Source organism: Acanthamoeba castellanii (assembly GCF_000313135.1).
Source record: "Acanthamoeba castellanii str. Neff unplaced genomic scaffold scf7180000084599, whole genome shotgun sequence".
Taxonomy (NCBI): Eukaryota; Discosea; order Longamoebia; family Acanthamoebidae; genus Acanthamoeba; species Acanthamoeba castellanii.
This window is the reverse complement of record NW_004457442.1, coordinates 149,161-175,690: the sequence shown is the minus strand read 5'-3', so window position 1 is coordinate 175,690 and position 26,530 is coordinate 149,161. Positions and strand designations below refer to the sequence as shown.

Below are 26,530 nucleotides of genomic sequence, written 5' to 3'. Positions count from 1 at the left end.
ACAGACATCAGGTCGGTGTGCGAGCACTGGACTACAACCCGAACAAGCTCTACCTCATCCCCACCGGCGGTGACGACTGCTACATCAAGTTTTGGTACACACCACACCACACGACACTACACGCGCCACCGCACACGACACGACATGCTCACATGTGGGCGGTGCAGAGGGAGGGAGGAGTATCTGATCAAGAGCTACGATGCGCACGAGGAGAGCGTGTGCGCGGTGGCGTGGGGCTATCCGTGACCGCACGCGATGGGCGCTTTCGTGCGGCCGTGTTCGATCTGGACGCTCGCCGCGCCAAAGTCCGGTGGTGCCGAACTCATCCGCTGGCCCAGTGGCTGGTACGCGCCATCTTTTAGAAGAGTTAGATGGGCGCTCACCAACCCAAAGGCTGTCGCCCGACTAGTCATGCAGGGTACAGGTGGGCCGTGCAACTCTTGTGGTCACACGAGCCTCATCTTCCCCGGCCAACTTCGGTCCGCCGTGTTGGATACTCTTCGTCTCTCTCTCTCTCTCTCTCTTTTTCTCTATCTTTCTTTATGTTTACCTTTCTTTTCTTTATTCCCTCTTATTTCCTCTGACTTCACACTTGTACCGTTTCAGATCTCCTCAATACATAACCTTTTTCCTTTCAGACATCTTCACGTCTTTTTAGCTTCTCAGCTTCTTGTCTTCTTCACCTCCAACAGGTTATGGGCCCACGCTACATCTAGTGCCACTCTCAACAACAATCACTGCATCTCTGTGTACAAATTCTTTCAATCTGGTTCACCATTACACCATGAGTAACAACACCAACACCAACATCAATGGTCTTTGAGTCACACTGCTTCAAGACCAATCATCCTTTGCCGAGTGGATTCAAACTGTACGCCTCACTCTCCACAAACAAGGACACTTGAAATATGTCACCACCAACTACACCACAATCATCCAGGCAGTGGATGACTACAACACTGAGCATACAGCACATCTGTTCAAGGCTCTCAACATCACATCAACAATCTCCATCACATCAGAATCCACTTCTGGTGAGAAGTCATCAGCCACAAAGGTGAAGTTGGAAGACATCAAGAAGAAGCAGATTGCTGCCTTCATTGGAGATGAACCAGCCCTCAAGGCCACTCATGAGCTGTGTAAGGGATGTTGCAAAACCTTTGTCTTCATCTGCAGTACTATTGCCCCTGAGCTACTCAAGGACATATCCAGCATGAGTGACAGCTGCCCTCTAGCTCTCTGGACAGTGATCAATAATCAATATGGCAACAACAATGTCGCCCTCCAAGCTGTGTGGCGTGACCTTGGATGGCCCAACTTCTACCTGGTTCGCCCTGGTGACACCATGTGCTCCATCTGGGCACAGATCCAGGCCCTCATCAACATGCTCACTGTCAAGACCAGAGGACACAAGATGTCAGAACAGAGCTGCCTCATGATTCTCACAACAGCCCTCAAAAGCATCAACCTGGCTTTCAAGGCTCAATTCAATGCACTTGCCAACAACACAGCCACAGAGGCCATTCTCAAGGTGCTTGACCATGTTGAGGCCTCCCATCATGCCTGCCCCAGCTCCAACACCATCCTCTACGCCAGCCAAGGCCAGCACCACAGGCGTCCAGCATTCCAACACTGTCAAGCGCCATATGGCACGCATGCGCAGATGCCGCCAAACTCTCTGCCACTGTGGCACCCAACTGGGCCTCGCTTGCCACGCCAGCAATGTCATGACAACTGGGGCAGTGACAGAGGCCGCTGGTGCTCCCTGCACAACTCCAGTGGTCACTTGCTGGAGGAATGTTGTGAGGCTGCTGCTTGTGGTCTCACTGGCGCCATGCCTTGAGCTACTCCCCAGACTGCGCACACCGCCGCTCTTGCTGCGATGACTGCTGCCGCCGTCGCAGCTGCGTCTTCTTTCCTGCTACACATGCTGCAGTTGTCCGTTCTCACTGCCATGACCGCCGCTGCCGCTGCGGCCCGCCTGAGTGATTTCGCCATTGTCAGTGAGTCTGCTGCCAGTGCTGCTCTCTCCTCTGAGCTGACACCCAATAAACCATTCCAGAACTACTTGGTCTTCTCCCTGGTCACGCACACAACATTGTCTTCAACAAACACTGCACATCACATCCTCCAGATGACCACCCACCACCCACACACATCTGTGTCCCTCTGCTACTGGACAACAATGACAACACGCTGGCTACACTGTCTTCCCCAATCCTGGGCAGTGATGCAATCGCCAACACGCCCACCAACTCCACAGAGACCATGTTGACCCATGAACCGCCATCACCTGACCTGGCTAGCCCCAACTGTCCCACACCAATGGCCTCAGGCACTGCAGCCAGTGTCTCTCCACCAGCGCCCTTGGACATCAGTCCAGCAGGTCCTGCATCTCACACAGCAACTGCTCCAGCCACAGCAACACCTCCAGAGTGCACCCCAACAAGCATGCAGATCATCAGCTCAGCACACGGCTCCACCACAACCAGCAGCAAGCAGATCAAGTGGGCAGCCACCACAAGTGCAAAGTACAGCAGTGAAACTGTGGTGATCACCCAATCCAGCCACAATGTGTGCCAACCTGTGAGGCTGAACCTGCTCTCCTCTCTCACCCATGAGGCGCCCACACACATGGCCCACACAATGCTCCAACTATGGCAAATGGACCATGCACTGAACCTCACCCAGCACACCACCACTGTTCCATGAACCTTCAGGGAAGTCATGGCCTCCAACATGAGAGAACAGTGGCTGGTGGTGATGCACAGTGAGATCAACACACTGGTGATGAACAACATCTTCAACCTGGTGGAGCTGCCTCCAGTTGACAGGCCATCAGCACACACTGGGTTCTCAAGTTGAAGGCCCTTGAGATCTTCAAAGCCTGCTTTGTCGCATGTGGCTTCTCACAGAAGGCCAGGATCGACTTTGATGACATGTACACTCCTGTACTTCAACTTGAGAACCTTCGCCTCCTCCTGGCATACACAGTCATGAACAGCCACGTCGTCCACTTGATGGACATGAACAACACATTTCTTCAGGCAGATCTCCATGAGGAGATCTACATGACACAGCCTGAAGGATTTGTCAATCCTGATCAGCCACACCACATCTACCACCTGAAGAAGGCGCTCTACAGCCTCAAGCAGGCCCCTCTGGCATGGAACCACACTCTCAACGCCTTCCTCATCCAGATCAGCTTCACAGCAGCATCCATGGACCTGTGCCTCTACACTTGCACAATCACTGTGCTAGCAGTGACGGCGACCAGGGACCCTACAACCCAGAGCTTCACTGCACCTTCATCCACTCCAGCTCCAGCAGCAGACTGCTTGTCATCCTATCCATCTACATCAACAATCTCCTGATCATCAGTTCACCTGTTGATGTCAATGCTGTCAAGAAGCAACTCTGCCAGCGGTTCCACATCAAAGACTTCAGGTCTGTGTCAACCATTCTCAGGATTGACATTGTCTACAATGCATCTGCACACACTCTTGATATCTTGCAACAACAAAAGATTCTCCACCTTGCCACCAAATTCAAACTGCTCAGGGCCAAGCCACTCTCCTGCCCACTTCCCACTGGGCACTGATCTGCACGTGGTCAAATGGACCTCTCCAACACATGCCTCTCTCAAGTTTCGCTGCCTTGTTGGTGTGCTCCTCTACATCACACTGGCTACCTGACCTGATGCACTCCATGCTGTTGTCTACCTTTTGTGATTTGTCTGTGCATTCAACAACACCCACTTCAAAGCTGTGTGGCATGTTCTATGCTACCTTCACAGCACCATCAAACAGACCATCCACTACATGAGGGATGGGAGCAACAATGAGACCCCTATAATCCACTGTGACGCCAGCTACAGCACCAACCCACTTACAATGAAATTGTATTCCAGCAACATCACTGTGTGGGCCAGTGGACCCATGGATGGTGGTCACAAATTCATAAGACCATCACCCTCTCAACTGCCAAAGCAGAACTCATCGCAGTGACCAACACCACGCGCCAAGCACTCTACCTTCAACACATCCTACCTACACTCAGCCTTCAGATTGAGCAGCCCATCCAGATTCTCAACAACAATCAATCCACCATCATGATCATGCACAAGCCTGTCTTTGCCTGGCCCAAGAGACTGAAACACGTTGCCATCAAACACACTTTCATACATGACCACATCCAGTGAAAGGACATATCTGTGGACTACATCCCTATGAATGACAATCTCACTGACTTCCTCACCAAGCACATCGCCAGACCCAAGCTCAAATGTGACAAGATCAAGCTTGATCTCTCTGTTAGAAACTGAAGTGAATGTGCAATCTCTTTTGACTCAAGGGGGAGTGTTGGATACTCTTTGTCTCTCTCTCTCTCTCTCTCTCTTTTTCTCTATCTTTCTTTATGTTTACCTTTCTTTTCTTTATTCCCTCTTATTTCCTCTGACTTCACACTTGTACCGTTTCAGATCTCCTCAATACATAACCTTTTTCCTTTCAGACATCTTCATGTCTTTTTAGCTTCTCAGCTTCTCGTCTTCTTCACCTCCAACATGCTGTTTCTGGAGCATGATTCTTGCTTGCCAATGGCTGCTGTGAGGCCTTGCCCTACGTCTTCGCCTCCCTCTCCTATGACAGCCTATACACTACATACTTGATAGCAAGTTGGCAGTTTATTTATGAGAGTGTGAATGAGTTGCAGACTGTCTCTGGACAGGTGGCTGATGCATGAGGACAGCTTGTCTGTTGCAGCTCTGCCTCTTCCACTGCTCCTTCAAGTGAGCATGGAGTGCTGCCAGCCTGTGCGCTATTGATAGAGCAGTGGAGGGAGGCGGAGAGGAAGGGGGTGAGGGAATAGGGGGTAGAGGTGGGGAGGAAGCAGCAGGGGTGTAGAGGCGCTGTTCCCACTGGATGAGCGGCCAGAGGAGTTGGAGGTAGGGCTGCTTGCATGTGTGGAAGGTAGCCTGATCGATGAGCCCAAAAGCTTGGGCAATTGCCCGTAGCTGAGCGACGGTGAACTTGCGGCGTAGCGCGTCGCAGGAAGGAAGGATCGGCAAGGTCAAAACCCTGCAGAGTGAACACCATTAGTGAGTGCAGGTGTGATGCACAGTAGTCTCATACCTCATAGAGAAGGCTGGCCGGGGCTACACTCTAGCCACAGCAATCAGTGTTAGAAGTGTATATGCTAGATATGAGGCAGAAAGAGAATGGGTGAAACACCTTCAGAAGTGGCCAGGATGGATTCCTCTGGTGTGCCTGGCAGGTCAGAGGGTGGGACTGTGCTGGCGACACTGGTGTTGTGGGCGGTCTCAAGGTTGGTGGAAGGGGTTTCGTGCTTGATGGGGGTTTCAGAAGATGACATGAGCATTGTGTCGAGGAACTAGCAAAAAGAGAAAAGTGCGGTGAGAACAATGAATGTAAAAGAGGTGAGCTGCATGTTTATGTACCTCAAGCTCACGCTCAAGCTCCTGCTGCTGCTACTCAGCCGTGGGAACCAAGCAGTGAAGGTGATGAGGGATCCAGTTGAGGAGGGCCGCCTGCACAACCTCAAAGTCACTTGGAAGGTAGACAATCTGCCAGATGTGCCTGGCGTGCTCAGTGCTGGTTGTAGCGGTCTCCTGGAAGCAGCTGAGGCAGAGCTGTTCGCTGTAGAGCTTGTGATGTGACATGCACATGATGCACTGCACACCATGCAGGAGGTCAAGTCCACACTTTGTGCAAGTTGTGAGGTGGGTGTCCAAGCACATCTTGTGCACCAGCTGTCCCTGCAATTGAAAAAAAAACATGAGTAATCTTCACATCACACAGGATCTGCGTAGGTTGAGATGAACACTGAATGGGAGGGTTGAAGAAGCACAGGAGAGAGGGTTCAAGGTATTGGGGTTGACGGGCATAGAAATTGTCTCAGGCTCAGGCAATGGCTGCTGCGTGATGGACACCAAGTTAGAAGCACAGATTGATTGATCAATGGGGGAACGGCACCTGGTTGGGCTTTCTCTTCTTCTCATGCTGGTCCTTGGGCAGACCAGAATGCTTCCTCTTGCTGTGGCCACCCAGCTTCAGTTCTGTGCCCTCCTGCACGCTTAGCTTCTCCCACAGCAGTTTGAGCTGTTGGGTGAGTGAGTGGATCTCTTGCTTCAGTTTGTTCTCCTGCAGTAAAGGAGGCAAGTGTTAGTGAAAAGGTCTTGGAAACACAGTAAAGCAATGAGAGTCACACCACAGTGTTCACTGCAGTGGCACGCAGTTGGAGGTGGTGCTTCAATTGCCACTTCATGATAGCTGTGGCAAGAGCAGGATTGGAGGTCGCCTGGGCCCAAGTCCAGTGGTTCTTCTTGGCAGAGTCGGTCCAGACACACTTGCTCAACTTGATTGCCTGATTGACATTGGCAATGTTGTACTGTAATTGAGTGAGCATTGCCATAAGGACCATGTGCAAAGCCAAATTAGAAGTACCTTCTGCCTGGGCAGGGGCTCATCCTCACCATCAGGGGTTGTGCCCTCAGTCTCACTCTCACTCACCCCTTCTTCTTCCTTGGTGGAATGAGCGTGGCACTTTGTGCCTGCTGGAGGACAGTGATGAGTGGTGAAGTGGTGCTCATCATAGCACTTGGGGTCAGGTGACCAGCCTTTGTCAAGCATGGCATTATGTGCCATGATCATGGTGGCCTCAAGATTCTTGATCACAGGCACGTAGATGTCCATGTCAGCATTGCCCCACAATGTGAGGACAAAGATCTTGAGCCCACAGAAGCACTGTAGGAGAACCCTGTGGGATGATGTCACTAAAAAGTGAGAGAAAGATGGTGGTGTGCTTACTCATAGGTCAGTGCAGCAACAACATGCTTTCCATCATGTAGTACACATGAAGTCAAGTTGAGGTGATGCAAGAACAATTTCAATTCCACCCATGTGTTGATGTTGATGTAGTCCATGTTTTGTGTCTCTTGAACCTTCATCAGTGTTGTAGCAATGCTGAGAAGGATGTTGGCGTAGGTGCAGTTGGTCTGCTGCAGGTTGATGGAGTTGGCCCAGGCGATGTTGTGTAGTGATCCTCACAGATGAATGGGATGGATGGTTGAGCTCTTGAACTTTGGGATGGGGTGAGCCACTAACACTGTGTGAGTGTGTGCCTTGTGTGTGAAGCATGTGATTGAGTGAAGCTATCTCTTTTTTGAAATATGTACAGGAGCTGTACTGTGTAGGTGGGCAAGTCCTCAACATGGATTCTGCCAAGATGTGCATGCTCCTGTCTGGCCAGTGGCACTGGTGGCTTGTTGAGCAGGTGCTGCAGAGCCTCCCACTGCTCCCTTGAAAGTGTAAATGTACCTCTGGTGTGTCCATTCATGTAGTGTGGTGAAGTGTGTTATGTGGTCTGTTGGGCTTCAGGTGTTGTGTGTTGTGGACATTGAAAGTCAGTTTCCAGACATGTTTTCACACCTTCTCTCCCACTTCCCTCTCACATTTCTGCCCTGCAGACCATATATGGACACCTGGTCTATTGTGAAGTTTGTAATGGAGCTCAATGTGGATGCCCAGGTGCATGCCACCACTGATGCCCTGGTGCTCATATGGGACATAGATCCTCACAGCACACAGGAAATTGCCCATGCACTTGCTATCTACCTTGCCTTGAAGCCTGCCACACTTCAACAGCAGATGAATGCACTCTTTGGTGAGCCATCCCACTCTGCAGCTGATGCCCTGGCGGACCTGCACAAGAAGCTCAACGATCCCCTCATTGGCGCCACAATTGTGGCTCAGGTTGGCCTCTCCTGGGAGCAGTATTGTCACCTCATCTCAATCATCAGCCATGACCGAAGCAACCCTCATCAGCCCATCCAGCTAGTCTCTGGGCTCTCTGCTGGCCGCCTCCTACCCTCGCTCAGCGCAGTGCAGGCCTTCTGGCATTCAGAGACAGCCTCAGTCCCTGGGCTTCAGAGCTTCAAGCATGGTGGGCACACTGCCACCATGTGGCCAGTCAAGTCAATCCTCAACTACATCTTTGCAAGCCCCTTCCTCCTCTTGTTCTTTGAGTACCATGGGCAACTCAATGTCATCCACTGAATGGACAAATTCCCACAAGGCAGGCGCAGTGTCTTCGTGGAGAGCTACATGCTGTGCAACTTTGGTCACCTGTGCAAGGTGCTGCCCTTCCAATTCCTTAGCATCATCTCCCACTGCACCACCCACTCCAGCGGCCTCAAGACACTCCTCCATGTCAACAACAACTTCCTCAGTTGCACACTCCAGCAGGGCTACATGATGATACAGCCACCTGGCCAGCCCTCCTTCCAGCTCCCATTGGCGCTGTGCGTGTGTGCTGATGACCCCATGCTGCGCTTCTTCCTCCGCCTGCAGCAGAGCAGCTCCATCTATTGCTGCGTCTACTGCCTCTGGCTCCATGGTGGGCCACCCACACAGGACTCTACATGCCTTCAAGTCACATCAATCCGTTCAGCCTGCATGGCAATCCCCTCCTGTGGCAGCTACCTGGATGCCAGCAACACGGCACCCATGGTCATCTCTCTACACCCCTACAACATGGTCTTCTGCATGCTGCACACCCTCTGCCATGTTGGCAAGCTCATGGCCAACCTCATCTACAACTACATTGCATCTCAAGTGAACCCCACTCCACTCTTCACACAAGTACAAAACATTCTCCTTGGTCCTGTATCTCTGCACTTCTCTCACACTTCTGTGGTGAAACAGCTCAACTCAATCTTGGAACTGGGCCGGGTGGATCGCCAGCAAGCCAGCGCAGGGGTGGCATCTCAAGGGAAGCCACACAGCCCTACTCCTCAAGGTATCAACTCCTCTCCTCATTTTTCTCATCTCTTCCTCTCATACCGCTGTCTGTGCTCCAGATCTTTGCACTCCTTGGCCCCACTCTGGGGCTGGAGGCAGCCATCATGGAATGCATCACCAATCTTCATCATGTGTTCCACATGCTCTACCTGTTTGAGCCTCTCACACCTGAGCATGCCAACAAATGGTCCTGGTTCAAGGACCACGTCGATGACATCATGGCCCACTTCCAGCGCCTGGTGGCACAAGGTTGGGAGTCTAACTACATGCACAAGATCCAGAAGCACAGCATCACCCTGCTCAAGCATGGTGGTTTGGCCCCATTCACCAATGACACCCACAAAACACTACAATGCCTGCTCAAGCAGGCATTCCACAACTTCTCACCACACCATGGAGGTGACCCAGCACACAACACACTTCATCATGTGTGGCAGCACTGGTTCATGCACCTGCATGTCCTTGTGCTCAACACTCACCATGGGCCAGCAGCAATTCCTGCACTGTTGGACCAGCTATGGACTATGTCTGCACTTCCAGACATTCTGTCTGAAGCTTTGAAATAAAGCTGCATTGCAAACCACATTCCCCTCAATCTGCCAGACCCACCCTGAGTGTTCCATTTGCCCTTCTGTCCTCTGCTACCTCCTACATCCTCGCCAAGTGTACACACCCAATGGACAACACCTACGCAGCCCAGGTCACCACCTTCATCAACACTCACCCTATCGGTGTGGAAGCCCGGCGTGGAATAAGGGTCCTTCATGCACTGGGATGCCCTCCCACACTCAACTACCTCATTCTTGTCGTCCGCCGCATCCCGCCTGGCCCCGACAATGACGCGCACTTCTGGTTTGCGGACCGGGGCATGCTGGCCTAGATTCAGGCTCAAGGTGACGCACCCGACCACCCTCTGGATCTCAACACCGCCACCTTTGTCGAAGCACAGTTCGCGTATCAACCAACTGGCTATTACGCTCTTCTTGTAATCAACTTGGAGCAGTCTCGGTCCATCGTAACCTGGCTCCCTCAACCTGCGTCTGGACAGTAAAAACCAATGAAAGCACTTTGTCCACCCAAAAAAATTGTGTATTTAAATTGTCCAGACATCGTCTGCAATTGTGTTGGCTAGAGACGTGGACCTGGGGCCTGTTTGGGTTGCCTGCTCACGTTTTTTGGTGGGCCAGATGGTACGGCGTGGGGCAGGACAATGCCCTCTGGTCAGTGGTTGTGGCCGGCTTCTTTGAGTCACGCCAAGCCGCCACTACCGAGGGCAACAACACGCAGGCTCAGGGAGAGCTCCGACGCTGGTTCCTCGAGGTGCACTCGCCGCACGTCACGTCATGCCACGACACGCATGACACACGACCGCTTACTTGGGCGTGTTCGGCGGAAATAGGAACTATACAAGTTGCGGGCTTCGTTCGATGGTCACGTCAACGGGGCCAAGCAGCACTACGCCACGTTGCCACCACCCAGGCCGGCAGCATTGAAGGTTTGCCTTGTGGTACGAACGTTTCTCGCGTCGTGGCGGTGTTCGTTTGGCGATGTGTGGCTGACCCGATCGGAAAAAAAAAAAAACAAGGGCGATCCCGGCACAGGCAAGACCTGTTGGGCCATTGCACACAGCACCAACGCATTCCCGACCGACTATGTGCCTCGCGTATTCGGTACTGATCTTTTATTCCCAAAAGTGGTTGTGATATGTTAATCTCTGGACGCCAGACAACTATTCGCCCGGCGTGATGGTGAGTGACGACCAGCGCTACGCTCCATCGCTGTGGGATACTGCCGGCGCCGAGGTACGTGTGTCCACCCTCCACCCAGGTGTGCGCTGCTGTCACTGATGCACCGGCTTCCTTCGTCGTCGCATCACGACGCACCTTCATCGATCATCGTACGATGCATCAGGATTACAATCGGCTACGGCCGCTGTGTTACCCAAACACCGATGTGTTCGTCCTCTTCTTTAGTCTCGTTGACAGAGGCTCCTACGATGAGATCACCCGCAAGGTGCGCCTCCCCTGAGGCTGGGTTTCCGATTAAACCGGCCCCCGATTCTCGCGTCTGTGCGAAAACTCTTACACGCACACGCACACGCACACGCACACGCACACGCACACGCACACGCACACGCACACGCACACGCACACGCACACGCACACGCACACGCACCACCGCACACGCACACAGTGGATGGTAGAGATCAGGCCCCACCTGACGAGCGAGACCCGCGTGATCCTGGTGGGTACCAAGCTCGATCTTCTGCGCGATCTGGCGCACTGGCCCCTGAAAGACCCGCTGGGCCACAGCTGCAATGACATCATCACCTTCTCCCAGGTGCACTGCGCCTCCCTGCGTGCGTGTTCGTGTGATGCGTGCGCTTCTGACCACTAGTCACGGTGCTCAGGCCTGGCAGCTGGCCCACGAGGTAGGTGCGGTGGGATTCGTGCCCATATCGGCGCTGGCGAGACTCAATATGTCCCTCCTGTTCGACCTCATCCGCGCCGCGCCGAACTTGCCCGCACGCACCAAACCGAAGGGCAAAGGCAAGCCAGCCTGTTTGTTGAGCTGAAAGAACGAAGAAGAACGAAGACAGCGAAAAAGAGGCCTTTTTGGAGGGGGGGGGATCACCGACGCCCGCGCCCCCGGCGCCCTCCGCCGCTCTTGCAGCCAAAGGTCTGGTCCCAGCAGGTGGGCTTGACGCTCTCGTTGAAGAACCCCTCGCAGAAGACGATCATCGGGATGCGGACGAAGAGGTAGAGGGGCGAGATGACGAAGAACGCCAGGATCCAGAACACGACCAGGAACACGACCTCGAGCACCGCGAGCAGGCCGATGAGCAGCGCGAAGAACGGGAAGCAGAGGCCCGCGGCCGTGCGCCGCTTGTAGGTGCTCTCCGTCCCGAAGCAGAACATGCACGTCAACGCCGACACCGACACATACCTAACGTGTAACGCAACAGTCACGCGAGTGTCATGTTGTGCGTGTGCGTGTGCGTGTGCGTGTGCGTGTGCGTGTGCGTGTGCGTGTGCGTGTGCGTGTGCGTGTGCGTGTGTGCGGAATGCAGTGTGCACTGTACCAGGGGCAAGAGGGGCTCTTGCAGCACTTGCCCTCTTCGCACTGGTGTGCGCTGGCGCAGCAGAAGACCGGACCCTCGCAGGTGCACGAGAAGCAGCCCTGGTCCGACGCCCGTGCCTCCCGCGTCATGTCCTCCATGCAGCCGCAGCAGCCGCAGCACTCCTCCTCGTCTCCGCCTTCACTACCGCCCATCGGCGGGGCAGACGGCACCACGGCCACCGGTGGTGGCGCGTCGGCCTCGGCGTCGAATCTCGGCGAAGGCTTGACCGGGTCGGGCGGCAGACTATAGACGCCGACCTGGGCACCGCCGGCGTAGTGGTTGTGGTGGTGGTCGTCGTGCGGGTGCTTTGCGCGGTAGCTTGAGGTGGAGAGCAGGAGAGGGTTAGAGCGGGCTGGGGTCGAGATCGAGGTGGAGGGCAAAACCCGGGAGCTACCGTTCGATGGCGGAGCGGAGGGCGTAGTTGGGCACCAGTTGCTCCTCGGTTAGGGACCGCTTGCACACGGGGCACGAGGGGTGGTTCTGCCGCAGCCAGGTGGTGATGCTGACCCGCGAGAACGAATGCCCGCAGGTGGCCATCATGGCCTCCTCCTATCAACCCCCCCCAGAGCACACATTGGCGTGTAGCGGTCAAGCTCGGTCAACCAATGAAAACGATTCAAGTAAATTAACACTTGGGGTCTTCAGGGAACTGCCGAACAGTTGGGCGGAAGGAAGAGAGGAGGGTACCATGATGGAGAGGGTGATGGGGTCCGAGAATTCTTCGGGAGCTTCACTCTCGCTTTCCATTTGTGTTCTTAGTGGTGGGCCGCAGGCAGAAACGCTGAGTTGTTCTGGTTTGATCAGGAATCACTTATCGCCTGTGCTGGGGCCGTACTTCTTTGGGGGAGGAAGAGCTTGATCTTCTTGGTTTAGGAGGCCGTTTGCTTTCGCTACAGAACTCTAACGACCACTTCAAGTTAACTTCCACTGGAACTCCGAGCCGTCAGCGGCCATCAAGATCTCTTCTGTTTTCACTTGTAAACAGAGCAACGGTGTAAAACTGTGGGTTTTATTGGTTTTTGGTGGCGGCGAGGTGAATGGTGGTACATCGCTCTCTTGCTTGCCTTGCGTGCTGACACAAAAAAATGAAAGCGTGTAAAAATGATAAGATGAAGATGAAGATAGAGGTGACAAAAGGCTCGAGAAGAGAGTGAGGGAGTGAGAAAGCGTCACGGTCGGCGGGTGGCGGTGAGTGGTGCCGGACGTGGGCCGCCTGCTGGGAGAGGCCGCCGGTCGTCGGTCGTCGGTACTCCGCTCATTCCTTGGTTTCCTTGGGCTCCTTGCCCAGCCCGCTCGTGTTGTCGGTCCTGGCCTTGCCCACCAGGAAATTCTTCCCCGAGTTGGTCTTCTGCGGGCTGAAGGGCTGCAACAGACCGCCCGACGCATTACCGCGCGGCGAAGAGTTTCCTCGCGGCACTCCTGCACCGGCAACGCGCGCGTGTCAACCGGTGTGTTGTGTGTGTGTGTGTGTGTGGTGCGTGTGCATGTGCGGTCGTGTGTGAAATGTTGCGGGGTTATACCTTTGATGAAGGAACCGGGAACGCCAAGGTTTGGCCGCTTTCCCTCCTCGGCCTCGCTCTCCTCATCGGCGTCGGAGTCTTCGGACATGTCCTCGTTGGCCTTCTTCTCACGCTCACTGTGACGCGCACACGCACACGCACGCACACGCACCCAACCCACGCACGAGAGAGGGAGAACACGCACGCAAGTGTGATTTATTAGTTTCTACATCTTCCGGCTAACAAATGAGAGAGAGAGAGTCACCCGACACAGGAAAGAAAGAAGAAAGAAGAACGCAAATAAGAAACAAAGAACGAATGCGTTGAATGCTTGATGTGAAGGGAAGGGGGGACGTACACATCGATGACTTCGCCGTTCCCGTTCTCCGCGTAACTGTAGTCCTCGTCGTCCTCTTCATCGGACGAGGACGATGAACCGTCCTCCTCGCCGTCAGCCGGCTCCTTCTTATCGGACGACGAATCCGACGCGCCGTTCTCCTCGCCCTGCGCGCACACAACCAAAACCGAAAACGAAATCGTTTCGGTTAGCTGAAAAGTGACTTGGTGGGCGCGGCGGGGAGGGGGGGTTACGTTGGGGAGGCTGGAGCCGGACTCGGCGTTCTTGAGGTCCTTGAGGGAGAACTTGCCCTTCTTGATCTCCTCCTCGTACTCGGCCTCGGACATAAAGTACATCTCCACCTGGAAGTCCTTGCTGAAGACCTTCTTCTTGTCGCGGCAGGCCTTGTCGAGCTCGGGCTTGGTGAGCACGAGCCGGCCGTCCTTCACGAAGGCCGTGTGGAACCAAAACATGAACAGCGTGCCCTACACAACGCACGCACACATTCGTCAGTCAACAATGCTAGCGTGTGTGCGATGGCGTGTGTGCGGTGTGTGCGGTTGAGAACAGAGAGCTGTACCTTGCCAGAGTTGGCTACGACGTGGACGTCCCTGACGACGCGCAGAGGCTTGTGAAAATCGATGTTGAGCATTCCGATCTGCTTCTCCTGCTTGCCGATCTGCTTGATCGAAGACCTGAAGCGCTCGTTGTAGCCGTACTCCTCGATGATCACCTGAATATCTGTGTACGCGTAACACGCCAGCCAGCGGGGGTGGAGGTGAGCCCCAGTGTGTTGTGTGTTGTGTGTGTGTTCGACAAGAATGAGGCCTAACCTTTCTTGCCCTTGGGGATTCCGTGCAGGATGAAGCCCTTGATCCACAGCGGTGGCGCGTCGACGAACCGCGGCTGGAAGGGCGCGTCCAGCATCTGTTCGTAGTACTTGATGTACCGAATCTACCACACACACACACACACACACACACACACACACACACACACACACACACACACAACAGGCAACCACCCAACACACACCACTGGCTTAGTACAAGCAAGCTAACCTCCAGGGAAGAGGAGAGGGAGACGGGCGGGGTACCTGCGAGGGGATGGTGACGCCCTTGCCATCGCGGGTGCGCTCCTTGCCGTAGTATTTCATGGCCTCCTCGGCCGTGCTGAACCGGCCGCAGTGCAGCAGGTAGCAGCAGATCAGCAGGCCCGTGCGACCCTACATGCGGACGCACGTGGGAGCAAAGCGGTGGTTAACAGAGTGCTTGGCAGGAGCGTGTGTGTGGTGTGTGTACCTTGCCGGCCTTACAATGAATTGCGGCCACGTGCTCCGGGTCTTGTGCGAGGAAGAGATACTGCATGGAGGGAGGGGGAGCGACATCAGACGCCGCCAGGGTCGAAAAGCACGCCAAGAGAGGACCAACGAGTAGAACACGTACCAGACTGTAGCACATCTCGGGAATCTGATGCAGAGGCGGCGAGTTGTGGTCCATGAACGGGAACACGCGCACTGTGGTTGGAGACCGAAGCGAATAGAAGAAGTTTAAGAAGCAGAAGAAGAGAAGAAATGTGTGGTGCGGTGGTGGTGGTGGAAGGTGCGGTGTGTGAGTGGCAACGGCAGAAAAAGTAGAGGAGTGTGAAGCAGAAGAAGAGAGGGAGAAAATGGGCTGACCTCGCATGTTGAACTTGGTGGAGACGTAGACCCGCTCGGCGCACAGGTTGTACACCATGTACTTGTTGGGGTGGTAGTTGTCGAGGAACCTGATGGGGGGTCCACCACCGGCAGCAAGAGATGAGCCTCAAATTGATTGTGTAGAGGGGAGAGGCAAGGAGAATCAAATCTCGGCAAAAAGGGCGTACCGCTGGACTTCAGAGAGGGGGTTTCGGTACACGCCTTCAGCGCCCTCCGAGGGATAGCCCTACACCCATCACACGTCAATCATCACGCAAATGGAAAACAAATTAAATTGAATTGTGGGGGGGGGCAAGTTAAAAACGAAGGCGTGGAGAACGAAGGGGGGGGGGTTTACCATGGCCAGCAGGCGACTGTCGCCGATGTCTGGACGTGGCGGGATGATGATGAAGCGAGATGAATCAAGTGGAGGCCGTAAGCAACAATAACCCCATCCACAGAAAACGCAATCAAAAATGCAATGTGATTTGGAGGGGGGGGGCTGTACAGGCCAAGTCGAGGTCGAATCCGTCTTTCACCCATCGCTTCTTCTTGAGCGAGACCTTCTTTCTCATCGGATTCGTGAGCTTCTGCATCTTGAATTATGTCCTCTCGCAATCACGAATCCAATCCAAATCTCAGGCACCAAGAATGAAGAAGCGGGAAAGGAGGAGTGATCTTCTCTTCCTCCTTCTAGGGTTCCGTTCCAAGATGTGCGACGACAAACGAACAAGTGCGGACGCAGCGAGAGACGCAAGGCAGACCCCGAACAACGTCCGTTGCAGGATAATTAATTAAGGCTAGCCATTTTATTGTTGCGCTGTGGTTGGCCGATTTAAACCTCGTACGTTCCACCCAACCACATAACATCAACACCAACATCAACTACATCATCACACCATTGCGGTCGTGTCGGCGGCCTGGCACTGGGGGCACTCGGGGATGGCGGGGAGGGGCATGGCCGAGAGCTTGCGGGTGGCGTAGCGCTTGCGGGTGGGCTTGAGCTGCTGGTTGTAGGCCGAGAAGAGGTGGCCCTGGAGGCCCTTGCTCACGTGGACGCTCTTGAGGCTGTCCAGCGCCAGGTAGTGCGCCAGCGTGGTGAGGGTCATCACCGGCTGTTGTTGTTGTTGTTGCTGCTGCTGCTGCTGCTGCTGCTTCGACTCGAGCGCTGCCGCATTGGTCTTGTAGATGCTCTTCAGCAGCTTGCCGCGCTTGCTTTCCTTCGTGTTGAGCCGCTGCTGCTCGTGGAACCAAACGCCTTCAAATTGAAGTGTAAACAAACGACCCAGTGCGAAGCGTGCGCGTGCGCATAAGTTGCAAAGTGGGAGCACTAGCGCGTACCCATCTCCCTGTAGCTCAGCTTGGAAAGGGTGTCCATGTACAATCGATCGGTTTCGTCGCAGAGCGATACCAACAGCGCGTGGACGTACTGCGAGCGAGTGGGTGAGCGTGTCGCTTCGGTGTGTGTGTGTGTGTGTGTTGCACGCTCGCAACAGAGGAAGTGGTGTCCGTACTCGATACCAGTGCGCCCAATCGGGGTAGTAGTGGCAGAAGCGCTCCTTGTGGTCGAAGGTAGTGCGCACGATCGTGAGGAAGTAGTCCTCTTTAGTGTGCCGACACGTGTACGGACCTGCACAGCCCAGTCCAAGAGGCAATCAGCGCTGACCCAAGCCCGACCAGACGACAGGAGATGAGTACCCAGGGAGGCCAGTGCAGTGTGGGGAGGCGTATGGACGACGATGCGGGCGAGGCCGGGGCCGCACACGATCACACCCTGGGTCTCGAGCAGGTTCGACTCCCAGCACTTGTCGACGAGCTTGTCCAGCACATACTTCTGCCGCTTTCGTGCGGCGACGGCTTCGTCGTCGGCTACGCCGCCACTCGCGCTCGACCTCTCGGCGGTGGCCAGCCCCTTGTCAGGGTTGGCGTAGCCGCCTCCGCGCCGCGACCACTCCCTGCGCTCGGCCACAGTGGGCTCGCCTTGCTGGACCCACTCCGCCGCCAGCGCCGCCAGGTCGCTTCGCTCGGTCGGGCACTCCCAGCCATTCGCGCGAGCGCACTCCTTTGGCAGTGACTCCTCGGCTGTGGCGCGGTCTCGCACGCCCACCAGCACCAGCCGCTCAACCACCGTTGCTGTGCTGCTCGGCTTCGCGTCGTGGGCCTCGCCGCTCTCGGCTTCGTCATCATTGCGCAGCAGGTGGTCGACATTGGCGCCCTGGGTGACGAGGCGGAACATGTAGCACTTGTCCCGGTCGTCGGGGAGTCGATACCCGCGCGCCTTCCACACCCGCCAGAACAGCGCGTCGAGGAGCCTGTTCCAGTCCCGGCCCTCGTCCATCTCGCGGCCCTCGTCGCGCCGAATGCGGGCGCGTTCGCGCTTGCGGAGGCATCGCCCGATGAAGCTATTGCTGGTCGACGAGACCAGCCAGCGGTCCGAGTACCAATAGAGGGTGATCGACAGGCCGGGGCTGATCTCGTAGATGCGCACCTTGCCCCACTCTGTTATCGTAGGCAAATGTTTCTCCTGTGTGTGGTGTGTGTGGTGTATGTATGCGTGTGTGCGTGTGTGTGTGTGTCGCGGTTCGGCTGTCAGCGGATACGCGACATCGCGGGGGTAGGGCACGGGTGGGTCACCTCGTCTTCAGTGTAGTGGAACAAGCGCGGAAAGCCCTGGCAAGCGATTCGCCAGTTGTCGTCTTCGTCGAGCACAAGGCCGGAGCACTCCCTGACCACCGCACATTGCTGCGTGTCCATAGGTCATTGATCAATCACACGCCAGCACGATCAGCAGCCAAGGCATTGGCGGTGGCGCGCGTGTGTGTACCGCGGGCGAGGAGTAGAGTTGCTGGTTGAGTTGCACCAGGTTGGGAAACAGGTGGTGCCGGGAGACGCGCAACGAAAGCTCCCGTTTAAGAAAGCTGAGATCGTGTCGCTGTCCTGCCTGGTGCGTGGGTGGATGGTCGCCTGCCTCCTCCACCTCCTCTTCCTGAAGTGAGATTCGAATATAGTCGATGGTGCTGAGCGTCGCCGGCTGGGGGAGCTGCTGGATGAGGGCCATCTTCCGCCGGTAATCGTTCACGCCCTGCCGAAACTCGAGGCGTAGCGGGTGGTAGAGAAGGTGAAACCATCTGTCGAGCTCGTGCCAGGTCAGGTTCTCACCGTCGAGCTGCATCACCTCGCGGTAGTATTGATTGGCAAGCTCGTTGACGCTGAGGTCGACCGTCTTGCCCTTGTTCTTGACGAGATTGTTCGCCATGAGCATCGTGCGCAGGCAATGAATCATACACTTTCGCCCTCTGTCACCACATACGGTACAGTCAGAACACAACCACGCACAGACGACTGCACAACGTGACTCTGCTCACCTGACATGGTGCTTGCGCTTCATGAACTGGCGACTGAGCATGTGGTGCGACCACACGTAGGCATTCACGGAATGCTTCAGTCGCATCAGGTCCAGCTCCCACGAGAATCTCTGCAAATGCAGCCACACGTCAGAACTTGACTTGCCTGAAGTACACACGTTCGAGATGGTGTGGGCGTAGGGGGGCACCTCAGGCGAGTTCTTCAGTGCGAGCGACGAAGGCAGGAAGTGTTGGCACAGAATGCTGTGCAAGTCCTGCCAACCGACCCAACCTTCTCAGGTCCGCACATGCGCAGCACACACGTACACGAGCTTGTGGGTGCCAGGTACCTGGTAGTCCAGCATCTCCTGCCAGTTGCCGGCCTCGTACACGGTCATGTCCACATTGCCACGACAGTACAACACCTAGCCGACAGCGCGCCCAGAATGAGGTCAACTGCACCAACGACCCAGCATAGCATGGCCGACTCGCACCTCCCAGCGCAGCTCCTCTGGTCGATCGGGGATCTGGGCTGCTCCGGACGAAGTCGCTGGCGTTTGACCAGTTGCAACGTCGGCTGCCTCCTTCGCGGCGGCGTCCACTGCCAGCGGCCCGACGTAACCGTCGACCACGGTGTAGAAGTCCCAGTCTGCCATCATGACCACGAAGACATGGCATCAGCTTGCTGCGCCAGGGTAGGGTTGCAGAGGAGAAAGGAAGTTCGTGATGATGTGGGGGGGGGTACCAGACTGGGGCGTGGCTGTGCCGAAGGCGTGCGAGCCGAAGACGTAGATGCCCTTCACCACCTCGGGTGGCAGAGCGAGCAGGCCCTCAATCAGCTCGCGGCTTATCTCCTCCGGCGCGTACTCCCTGCTCTCTTCGTTCTCCATCTGTTTGTTTTGCTTGCCGCCCTCGCCCAAAACTGGCTTTTATGCTGCAATTTTCTTTCCTGCTTTCTTCTTAACGCCAATCCAAGCTCCAGGCCTTATGCGAACGAAAGAGGGCCACCGGTGCCGCACCAAGGCCTTCGCCGTACCTTACATCAAGGCCGACCCCACGTCCTCGTTTAGGGTCAGAGCAGACATCTCAGTTATGCCAAGGCAGCCAACCCGCAAAATTTTTCACATTCCACTCCCACACTGTGGGTAACAATTCACAACTGCTATTTGTGGTGCGGCCACAACGCGAGGTGGATTGTTGTTTTTCCCTTTCATCTTCATCTCTGGCGCAACAACGTGGAAGTAGATCCCTCGTCGAGCGGTGGTGGTGGACAAGATGGATTTTCAGGTGGACATGCGCTACGACATTACGCACTTCGTGTTGGCGGGTCTCTACTTCTTCCTGTGCCTTCTTTCTATCTTTTGCATGCTACGATTGTGCGTTGTGGGGCACTTCAAGCGATGGCAGCTCTTCTTTCACCCCATCTTCTTCTTGGGCACCCTCGGTACGGCATGAATTTGATTCAATTTATCTGTTCATCTATTTACTCCCTATTTTTTTGTTGTTTCTGTTTGAGGAATGACCTAACGCGACTGGCCTGTGTTTGTGTCATTGATACACATCTAATCGCTCCATCTACCCGTCTCTAATGCAAATAAATTGCTCGTCAATACGTGCAATTGCGGAGCCCATTTCGGTTGATTTTTCTCGCTGTGATTTCGTTCTGGCTCACTTGTTCCTGCGTGTTTGGCGGTTGGGCTCTTGTGCTCCAAAGTCCGCATGGTGTTCTTCCTCTTGCAGCCGCTCGTCATGGAGCGAGAGATACACATCCCCAACAAGGCCAACATGTTTATGAACTCACTGCCGTCCTGGTTCTTCTTCACCGACTACCTCATCGTGCTCTTCCTCTGGTACGTTGCGTCTTGCTGTAGGTTAGAAAGTGGTCGTGCTCTGGCGTCTTCGCGTTGCTGTTGTTCATTAGTTCGTTCGCGTTACTCCGACGTGTGCGTGTGCGTGTGCGTGTGCGTGTGCGTGTCTGCACTTGTGTCTTACATGCAACACGATGGACTTGATGACAGGGCGGAGATCTATCACTTCGCCCGAGGCGGTGAACTGACGATCAAGAAGCTGAGTCCCGTGTTCTGGTCGCTGACCATCACGATGTACTGCGCTGTCATCCTTCTCTACGTCTTCGATGCCACCTTGTACGCACTCCGCTCCGCCTGCGTATTCGGGCCATCTCGGTCTTGGAGGCACACTGTCTTACAGCGTCTTCCTCCCCAGGATGCAATCCGAAGACACGTCGTTCTCGAAAGCAGGCAACCCTGTGGAAGAGACCTTGCTCATCGTGGACGCGGCCATCTTCATATGCTCTTCATTAGGTAGCCCCTCGACCATCGCTTCGCTATCCATCTTTGTACTTGTTCTCACCCTCCCTAATGCTTCCTTTTCTTAACGTTTAGCGTTCATGATTTATGGAACGGCGATCTACCTGAGGCTGGTGCACTCCGTGCCCACCGCCAACCGCCGCTCACTGCTGAGGCGGATCCAAATCATGACCACGATGATTTCTTTCGGCTTCTGCTGTCGGGCCGTCATCATCCTGCTCAACGTCTTCGTCTTCCCCGACATGTCCGAGCGCTGGTGGTTCGACCTCGGTACCTCCCTCTTCCATCATCCCAGCCACAACCAACCAACCAACCACGCTCACCCCTCTCTTGTGGCAGCCTATTTCACGGCGCTGGAGTGGTTCCCGCTGTTGGTGATGCTCGGGATCCTGCACAAGGCCTCCAACACCAAGAAGACGATTCGGACGGTGCAGCCTGTCAACGCCACGAAGCGCAGCGTTCAGCACGGCTATGGCAGCAGCTACAGCAACAGCAACCGGACGAGTTCATCTGACAACGAGCACGCCGGGCTGCTCAACCCTTGAGAGGCGGGCGGCGCAAGCAGACGTGGCCATTGCGTTGCCGGCTCTCTCTTCTTTCTCTCCAGTTTTGACCACCTCCCCGACATGTAAATACATCGCAGAGCAATGTCACCATTTAAAGCACAAATCGCATTGTGATGATTTATTCCTGGCCCCAATGAAGAGGAGGAGATTCGGCGATGTGTTGGGCAAACGCTTGGCGCAGTAGTAATCGCTAAAGCGCTAACTGAGGTTCGAAATGAATCGAACATTCCCCTTATCTGTACAAAATTACGTGCTCGCCAGCGAATGATGCAACCTGTGGTCGGTTGCTTACTGCGAGTTCTCCTTGTCCATCGCCGAAAACTCAGACTTGAGGTTCTTGCTGAGAGATGAGGTGGTACGTTAATTGAGGGACTTCTCAGTTGAAGAGATGGCAAGACATACCGGCCAGCAGCCATCACAGCACGCTTGCTCAGATTCGACGAGCCGCCGAGCTGCTTCGTGCAAGGCGACACCATCGCGTCGGTAGGGCTCCTGTAGAGACTGCGAAAGACGTACATTTGAACTCAATTAGGCATTGAGCTTCCAATTCGAGATTCCATTCTGGCCGGCACGTACGCGGGGTTCTTGTTGAACTGGCTGAAGACCTTGGGGTTGGTCGGGGTGGAGGGAGGGTTCTGCTGAGCGGACGACATTATGTGTTGTTGAGAGATCGTTGGAGGCGGATGCGGTTTGAGGTGGAGGTTCAGCGGTTGGCGCTAGTTGTTGGTAACCAAAAAGAACGGTTGGCGTCGTGCTTTTTGTGTTCGAGCTCGCTTTCGCGCACAAACGCAACGCTCGAAAAAGCGCGCCAAAAGCCGTTGTGCCAAATTTTCATTTTTTCGTTTCCCTGACCCAAACGTAACGGGAAAATAATAACTCAGCATTCTGGGACGTCCTCTTGCTGCCCTCCCCGGCAGGTCGCAGGACGAAGCACGATCAAACTGCCCTCGTTTCCGCCACACCAACACGGAGGCAGGTTGGGTGTTCTTCTTCTAATTTGTTGGAGGTTGTTTTTTCGTGGTGGGGTTGAAAGGCTGTAGGCACCTTGTCCCAAGAAAGTGTCTCATGCCACACGCTATGGAGGTCGCACCTTCCCTTTTAGGCACCCTGGGGTTCGCATCTCCGTCCTAGTGCAAACGCCGGCGGTCATTGTGCCCGGTCGCGAAGACCGAGGGCCACCGGCGGTTCATAAAGGACGTGAGGAATACTTTTTCGCGGAGTGCCACCGCCCTTCTTGTACGGCCCGGCACCCCATTTTATTGTGGGACCCCACTCGAGTGAGCACGCATGCAGTCCACCGCCCCGTCCACAACACCATGGGGTGGGTCGAACTGAGACGTCTCTTCGTGGCTCATCTTTTTCTTTTCTATTCGACCTGACCGTCGACAATTAGAATTAATAAAATTAAATAAACATAAATATTAATTGGAAGAAAGCGAAGAGGAAGATGCAGATGCGGCCAACGAGGGTGTTGGCGGTGCTGGTGCTGGCGCTGGCGTCGGCGACGGCTTGGGCGTCGTTCGTGCCCGAGCCGACCGCTCCGGTTTCCTACGAGGGACAGCAGGTGGTGCGGTTCGACGTGCGCAGGGCGGAAGACCGCGCCAAGATTGAACGCTGGACGTCTGCTCGCGGCCTCGACGTGTGGGCGCGCCACCCGGAGTGGATTGACGTGCGTCTGCCTCGCTCAGTCGCCGCAGTCGAGGACGTGCCCCTGCGTGTTATGAGCAACGACCTGCAGCAGGACATCGACGCCGAGCGCGCCTCGGTCCTTGTACGTCGATCATTTTTTTGCTAATTTATGGTTATTTATTAATCGATTTGCTCATTTTTTGTTTATTTTATTTGACTTTATTTTTATTTCTTGTCAGGCGGCTGCAGGCAGAGAGATGACCGCGGAGAGCTTCTTCGACACTTACCGCTCGCTGGACGAGTTCAACCAGTTCCTCGACCTCCTCGCGACCAACTACCCCGACCTCGTCACCAAAAAGGTACCCTCTCGTTCCTCTTCTTGGTTTTAGCTCCGATCGCGTGCCTCTACTCTAACCTTACACCAACCGTCGGCGCAGACGATCGGCAAGACTGTGGAGGGACGTCCCATCAATGGCGTGCTGATCGCGTCGGCCAACAATACACGTACCTGCTCGCCGCCTGTCACGACGCTCTTTGGACCACTGTGGTGGAATGAAACCTGGGCCAACTCCGCATGCCAACCACACAGGGAAGGTCGGCATTGTGTACAACGGAGGCCAACATGCGCGTGAGTGGATCAGCCCGATGACCAACGCGTACATTGCCAACCAGCTCGTGTCCCTCTATGGCAAGGTAAGCGAGAGAGAGAGAGAGAGAGTGTGTGTGTAAGAAACGAAACCCTCCGAGACTTATGTGCAACCTCTCTGATATGAAATCCAACGGCGTAGGACGACGAAGTGACGAAGATGGTGGATGAGGTCGAGTGGACCATCTTCCCGGTGATCAACGCCGACGGTTACGTTTACAGCTGGACCACGGACCGCATGTGGAGAAAGAATCGGTATTACTCAGAGCTCTGTTTGGTGCTCTCTGCATGCAGTTGATTTTAATCTAACTTTTCTACGTGTGTCGTGTTTCAGCCGCCTGAACGAGGACAGCTGGTTCCGCTGCTATGGCGTCGACACCAACAGGAACTGGGCGTTCCACTGGAACGAGGGAGGAGCCAGCGGCGACACTTGCTCCGAAACCTACAGGGGTACGAGTCGATCACCACACTCTTTTGATTGTGATTGCGACCACTCCGCACTGGCTCATGCACACAACATTCATCTCGGCGGCGTTGCAGGCCCCAAATCCTTCTCCGAGCCCGAAGTGACCGCCTTGGCCGATTACATCTCCGCACAGGGCAACGTCAAGGGCTACGCCGATATTCATTCTTACTCGCAGCTGTGGATGAGCGTACGTGCCCCCGCCCCACACACCACTTCTTCATCCAGTGTTAATTTTTTGTGCCCACCGATTCTCTGCTTTCGCAGCAATGGGGCTGGACCACGGCGGAGGTGCCCAAGGACTTCACCACCCAGAACGACCTGTCCAAGTGTATGCTTGCCCGTAACACTTGTTAGTCCAACCCCCACAAAACTAACTCCGAGCGTGGCGTCGCTTTCGCTTTTTATAGTGGCTGTGGCGGCGATCAAGGCCACGCACGGCAAGGTGTATGGCTATGGACCCAGTGCCAAGGTGATCTACGTCGCCTCTGGTGGCGCCGATGACTGGACCTACGGTGCGCGCAACGTCACCTGGTCATACAGCGTTGAGCTCAGGGACACCGGTACGTCGACTCTAGGGTCCGGAGGACTCGTTTCGGGTTTGATCTCACGCACGCGCCTCTTCTGTTGCTTTTGGGTCTTTAGGTCGCTACGGCTTCGTGTTGCCGGCCAGCGAGATCGTGCCCACTGGGCAGGAGACCTTCGCTGCGGTGCGCGTGATGGCCAACTACATCCTCACCCACATCTAGTCGCATTACCTGATCCTACACTTTTATACGAACAAAAAAGGTTAGTAACTGTTTGCCACCTGGTGCAGTCAACACCCAGCCCACCACACAAGCCGGGCCGAAGTGAGAATTTCTGTCGACACCTGACACTTTCCTAAATGGGAATTCCCAACCGTCAAGGAGAAAGGAGGTTGGGCGCACGCGGCTGTGGGAGTCCACACGTACTCGCGCAGGGGGCTCAAACCCACGCCTCCTTGGTATTTCTCCGTCTCTTCGTCCGGATCAGCCTCATGATGGCTAAGTCAAGCTGAGGGATTGGTCGCACAGTGCGACGTAGCCCCTCTGGAATGTCAGGAAGGACATCTCATTCGCCCTTGGCTCGACGCCTCATGCCCTGGTGACCTCATCGGCCGCAGCATCGAGGTAGGCTATGTGCATTTCCCCTGTGTTCTCCTTCTCGTGGCTGTGCTTGCCGGGCAGCGCATGCCCCGACCTGGCCTTAAAAAGTGCCGTGTCCAACACCAGTAGCATCAACATCACCAACTTCACAAGCATCAACAACCTACAACTCTTTGGACAACCCAACTTCCAAGCTCATGGCTGCCTCCATCAACATCGCTCGCATCGCCTTCGTGCTCTTCGTCGCGGTCCTTTCCATGACGCCCAGCACCAGCGGACTCGACAGCTGTGCCTCCGCCCTCGAGCCCATCTTCTCCGGCGCCCAGGGCTATCGCTGCGTGCAGCTCACCATCACCACCGCCAGCGCCTCCACCTCTGCAGTACGGATTCCCCTTCAATATCTGACTTTGATAAGTGCACCGCAACTTACACTTCTGGCTTCCATCATGATCAGGTGTCGCACGCGCAGGGCAATGTCTACTTCAACCGCTACTACAACGGCCTCGTGAACAGGACTCGCCTTCGTTCGGCGTGCTGTCGAGCCTCAACGTCGGCTGCAACAGGGGCGCGGCCCAGCCCTTCAGCGCCGAGCAGGTGTCGTCGCGCATGGCCCAGAACGCGTTCGACGTCCTGGTGACCCGCGAGGGCGTGCTGCGGATGGCAGTCGGCTCGCAGATGTTCCAGAACGTTTCGCTCGGCTGCAACAACGGCGCCCTGCCGGGCGTGGGCTTCGACCAGTCCGGTAACGTGATCACCGCGCAGTTCAAGCTGTTCGAGCTCAGCGAGGGATGTCCCGCCAACATCGTCGGCTCCTCGTGCTAAGGAGTGGGGCTCTCAACACCCCCCCCCCCAAACCCTCTCAACCATCGATGATGGCACTGTTTACAACAGCGCACATAGGTGCTTTTTCCTCCGCCCGCCTCAGATAAAAATCATTCTTCTTTTCGCAGAAGAAGAAAAACGAGTTCTTTTTT

The 26,530-nt window shown here is 55.3% G+C and overlaps 9 protein-coding genes and 1 pseudogene across 9 annotated transcripts; 5 read left to right on the top strand and 5 right to left on the bottom strand.

Annotated features, from left to right (window-relative positions):
* Window positions 1–5,488: 5,488 nt before the first annotated feature.
* On the bottom strand, window positions 5,489–6,655 carry ACA1_057570 (uncharacterized protein; the record flags this gene model as incomplete). Its single annotated transcript, XM_004339086.1, has 5 exons — window positions 5,489–5,776; window positions 5,994–6,161; window positions 6,229–6,408; window positions 6,465–6,532; window positions 6,565–6,655. The coding sequence occupies 5 exons, from the start codon at window positions 6,653–6,655 to the stop codon at window positions 5,489–5,491; spliced, it is 795 nt and encodes a 264-aa protein (XP_004339134.1).
* Window positions 6,656–8,123: 1,468 nt separating this feature from the next.
* On the top strand, window positions 8,124–9,385 carry ACA1_057560 (uncharacterized protein; the record flags this gene model as incomplete). The annotated part of the gene is made up of 4 exons (XM_004339085.1): window positions 8,124–8,415; window positions 8,470–8,660; window positions 8,879–9,128; window positions 9,312–9,385. 4 exons carry the CDS (start codon window positions 8,124–8,126, stop codon window positions 9,383–9,385), a joined length of 807 nt encoding a protein of 268 aa, XP_004339133.1.
* A 622-nt stretch (window positions 9,386–10,007) lies between these two features.
* ACA1_057550 (Ras subfamily protein) lies at window positions 10,008–11,394 on the top strand (the record flags this gene model as incomplete). The annotated part of the gene is made up of 7 exons (XM_004339084.1): window positions 10,008–10,139; window positions 10,219–10,283; window positions 10,449–10,489; window positions 10,545–10,621; window positions 10,731–10,832; window positions 11,013–11,159; window positions 11,230–11,394. Coding segments are annotated over 7 exons (729 nt in total), but the record flags the coding sequence as incomplete, so codon positions are not given.
* Window positions 10,743–12,687, bottom strand: ACA1_057540 (Ubox domain containing protein; the record flags this gene model as incomplete). Its single annotated transcript, XM_004339083.1, has 7 exons — window positions 10,743–10,843; window positions 11,072–11,131; window positions 11,214–11,378; window positions 11,458–11,765; window positions 11,929–12,258; window positions 12,335–12,489; window positions 12,628–12,687. The coding sequence occupies 7 exons, from the start codon at window positions 12,685–12,687 to the stop codon at window positions 10,743–10,745; spliced, it is 1,179 nt and encodes a 392-aa protein (XP_004339131.1).
* A 508-nt stretch (window positions 12,688–13,195) lies between these two features.
* On the bottom strand, window positions 13,196–16,050 carry ACA1_057530 (phosphatase, putative; the record flags this gene model as incomplete). The annotated part of the gene is made up of 13 exons (XM_004339082.1): window positions 13,196–13,359; window positions 13,461–13,576; window positions 13,798–13,943; window positions 14,031–14,261; window positions 14,357–14,517; window positions 14,610–14,730; window positions 14,873–15,001; window positions 15,078–15,137; window positions 15,222–15,292; window positions 15,455–15,543; window positions 15,643–15,701; window positions 15,813–15,841; window positions 15,963–16,050. 13 exons carry the CDS (start codon window positions 16,048–16,050, stop codon window positions 13,196–13,198), a joined length of 1,464 nt encoding a protein of 487 aa, XP_004339130.1.
* Window positions 16,051–16,347: 297 nt separating this feature from the next.
* On the bottom strand, window positions 16,348–19,688 carry ACA1_057520 (uncharacterized protein; the record flags this gene model as incomplete). The annotated part of the gene is made up of 11 exons (XM_004339081.1): window positions 16,348–16,712; window positions 16,796–16,883; window positions 16,969–17,084; window positions 17,153–17,953; window positions 18,055–18,196; window positions 18,279–18,750; window positions 18,820–18,929; window positions 18,978–19,073; window positions 19,149–19,223; window positions 19,293–19,447; window positions 19,544–19,688. The coding sequence occupies 11 exons, from the start codon at window positions 19,686–19,688 to the stop codon at window positions 16,348–16,350; spliced, it is 2,565 nt and encodes an 854-aa protein (XP_004339129.1).
* Window positions 19,689–20,073: 385 nt separating this feature from the next.
* Window positions 20,074–21,670, top strand: ACA1_057510 (uncharacterized protein; the record flags this gene model as incomplete). The annotated part of the gene is made up of 6 exons (XM_004339080.1): window positions 20,074–20,242; window positions 20,513–20,648; window positions 20,817–20,942; window positions 21,022–21,119; window positions 21,201–21,395; window positions 21,465–21,670. The coding sequence occupies 6 exons, from the start codon at window positions 20,074–20,076 to the stop codon at window positions 21,668–21,670; spliced, it is 930 nt and encodes a 309-aa protein (XP_004339128.1).
* A 309-nt stretch (window positions 21,671–21,979) lies between these two features.
* ACA1_057500 (uncharacterized protein) lies at window positions 21,980–22,344 on the bottom strand (the record flags this gene model as incomplete). The annotated part of the gene is made up of 3 exons (XM_004339079.1): window positions 21,980–22,031; window positions 22,094–22,183; window positions 22,268–22,344. 3 exons carry the CDS (start codon window positions 22,342–22,344, stop codon window positions 21,980–21,982), a joined length of 219 nt encoding a protein of 72 aa, XP_004339127.1.
* A 794-nt stretch (window positions 22,345–23,138) lies between these two features.
* Window positions 23,139–25,178, top strand: ACA1_057490 (zinc carboxypeptidase superfamily protein; the record flags this gene model as incomplete). The annotated part of the gene is made up of 10 exons (XM_004339078.1): window positions 23,139–23,462; window positions 23,560–23,679; window positions 23,758–23,824; window positions 23,910–24,013; window positions 24,109–24,221; window positions 24,301–24,416; window positions 24,507–24,619; window positions 24,697–24,772; window positions 24,840–24,992; window positions 25,075–25,178. The coding sequence occupies 10 exons, from the start codon at window positions 23,139–23,141 to the stop codon at window positions 25,176–25,178; spliced, it is 1,290 nt and encodes a 429-aa protein (XP_004339126.1).
* Window positions 25,179–25,753: 575 nt separating this feature from the next.
* ACA1_057480 lies at window positions 25,754–26,378 on the top strand (annotated as a pseudogene).
* Window positions 26,379–26,530: the final 152 nt, after the last annotated feature.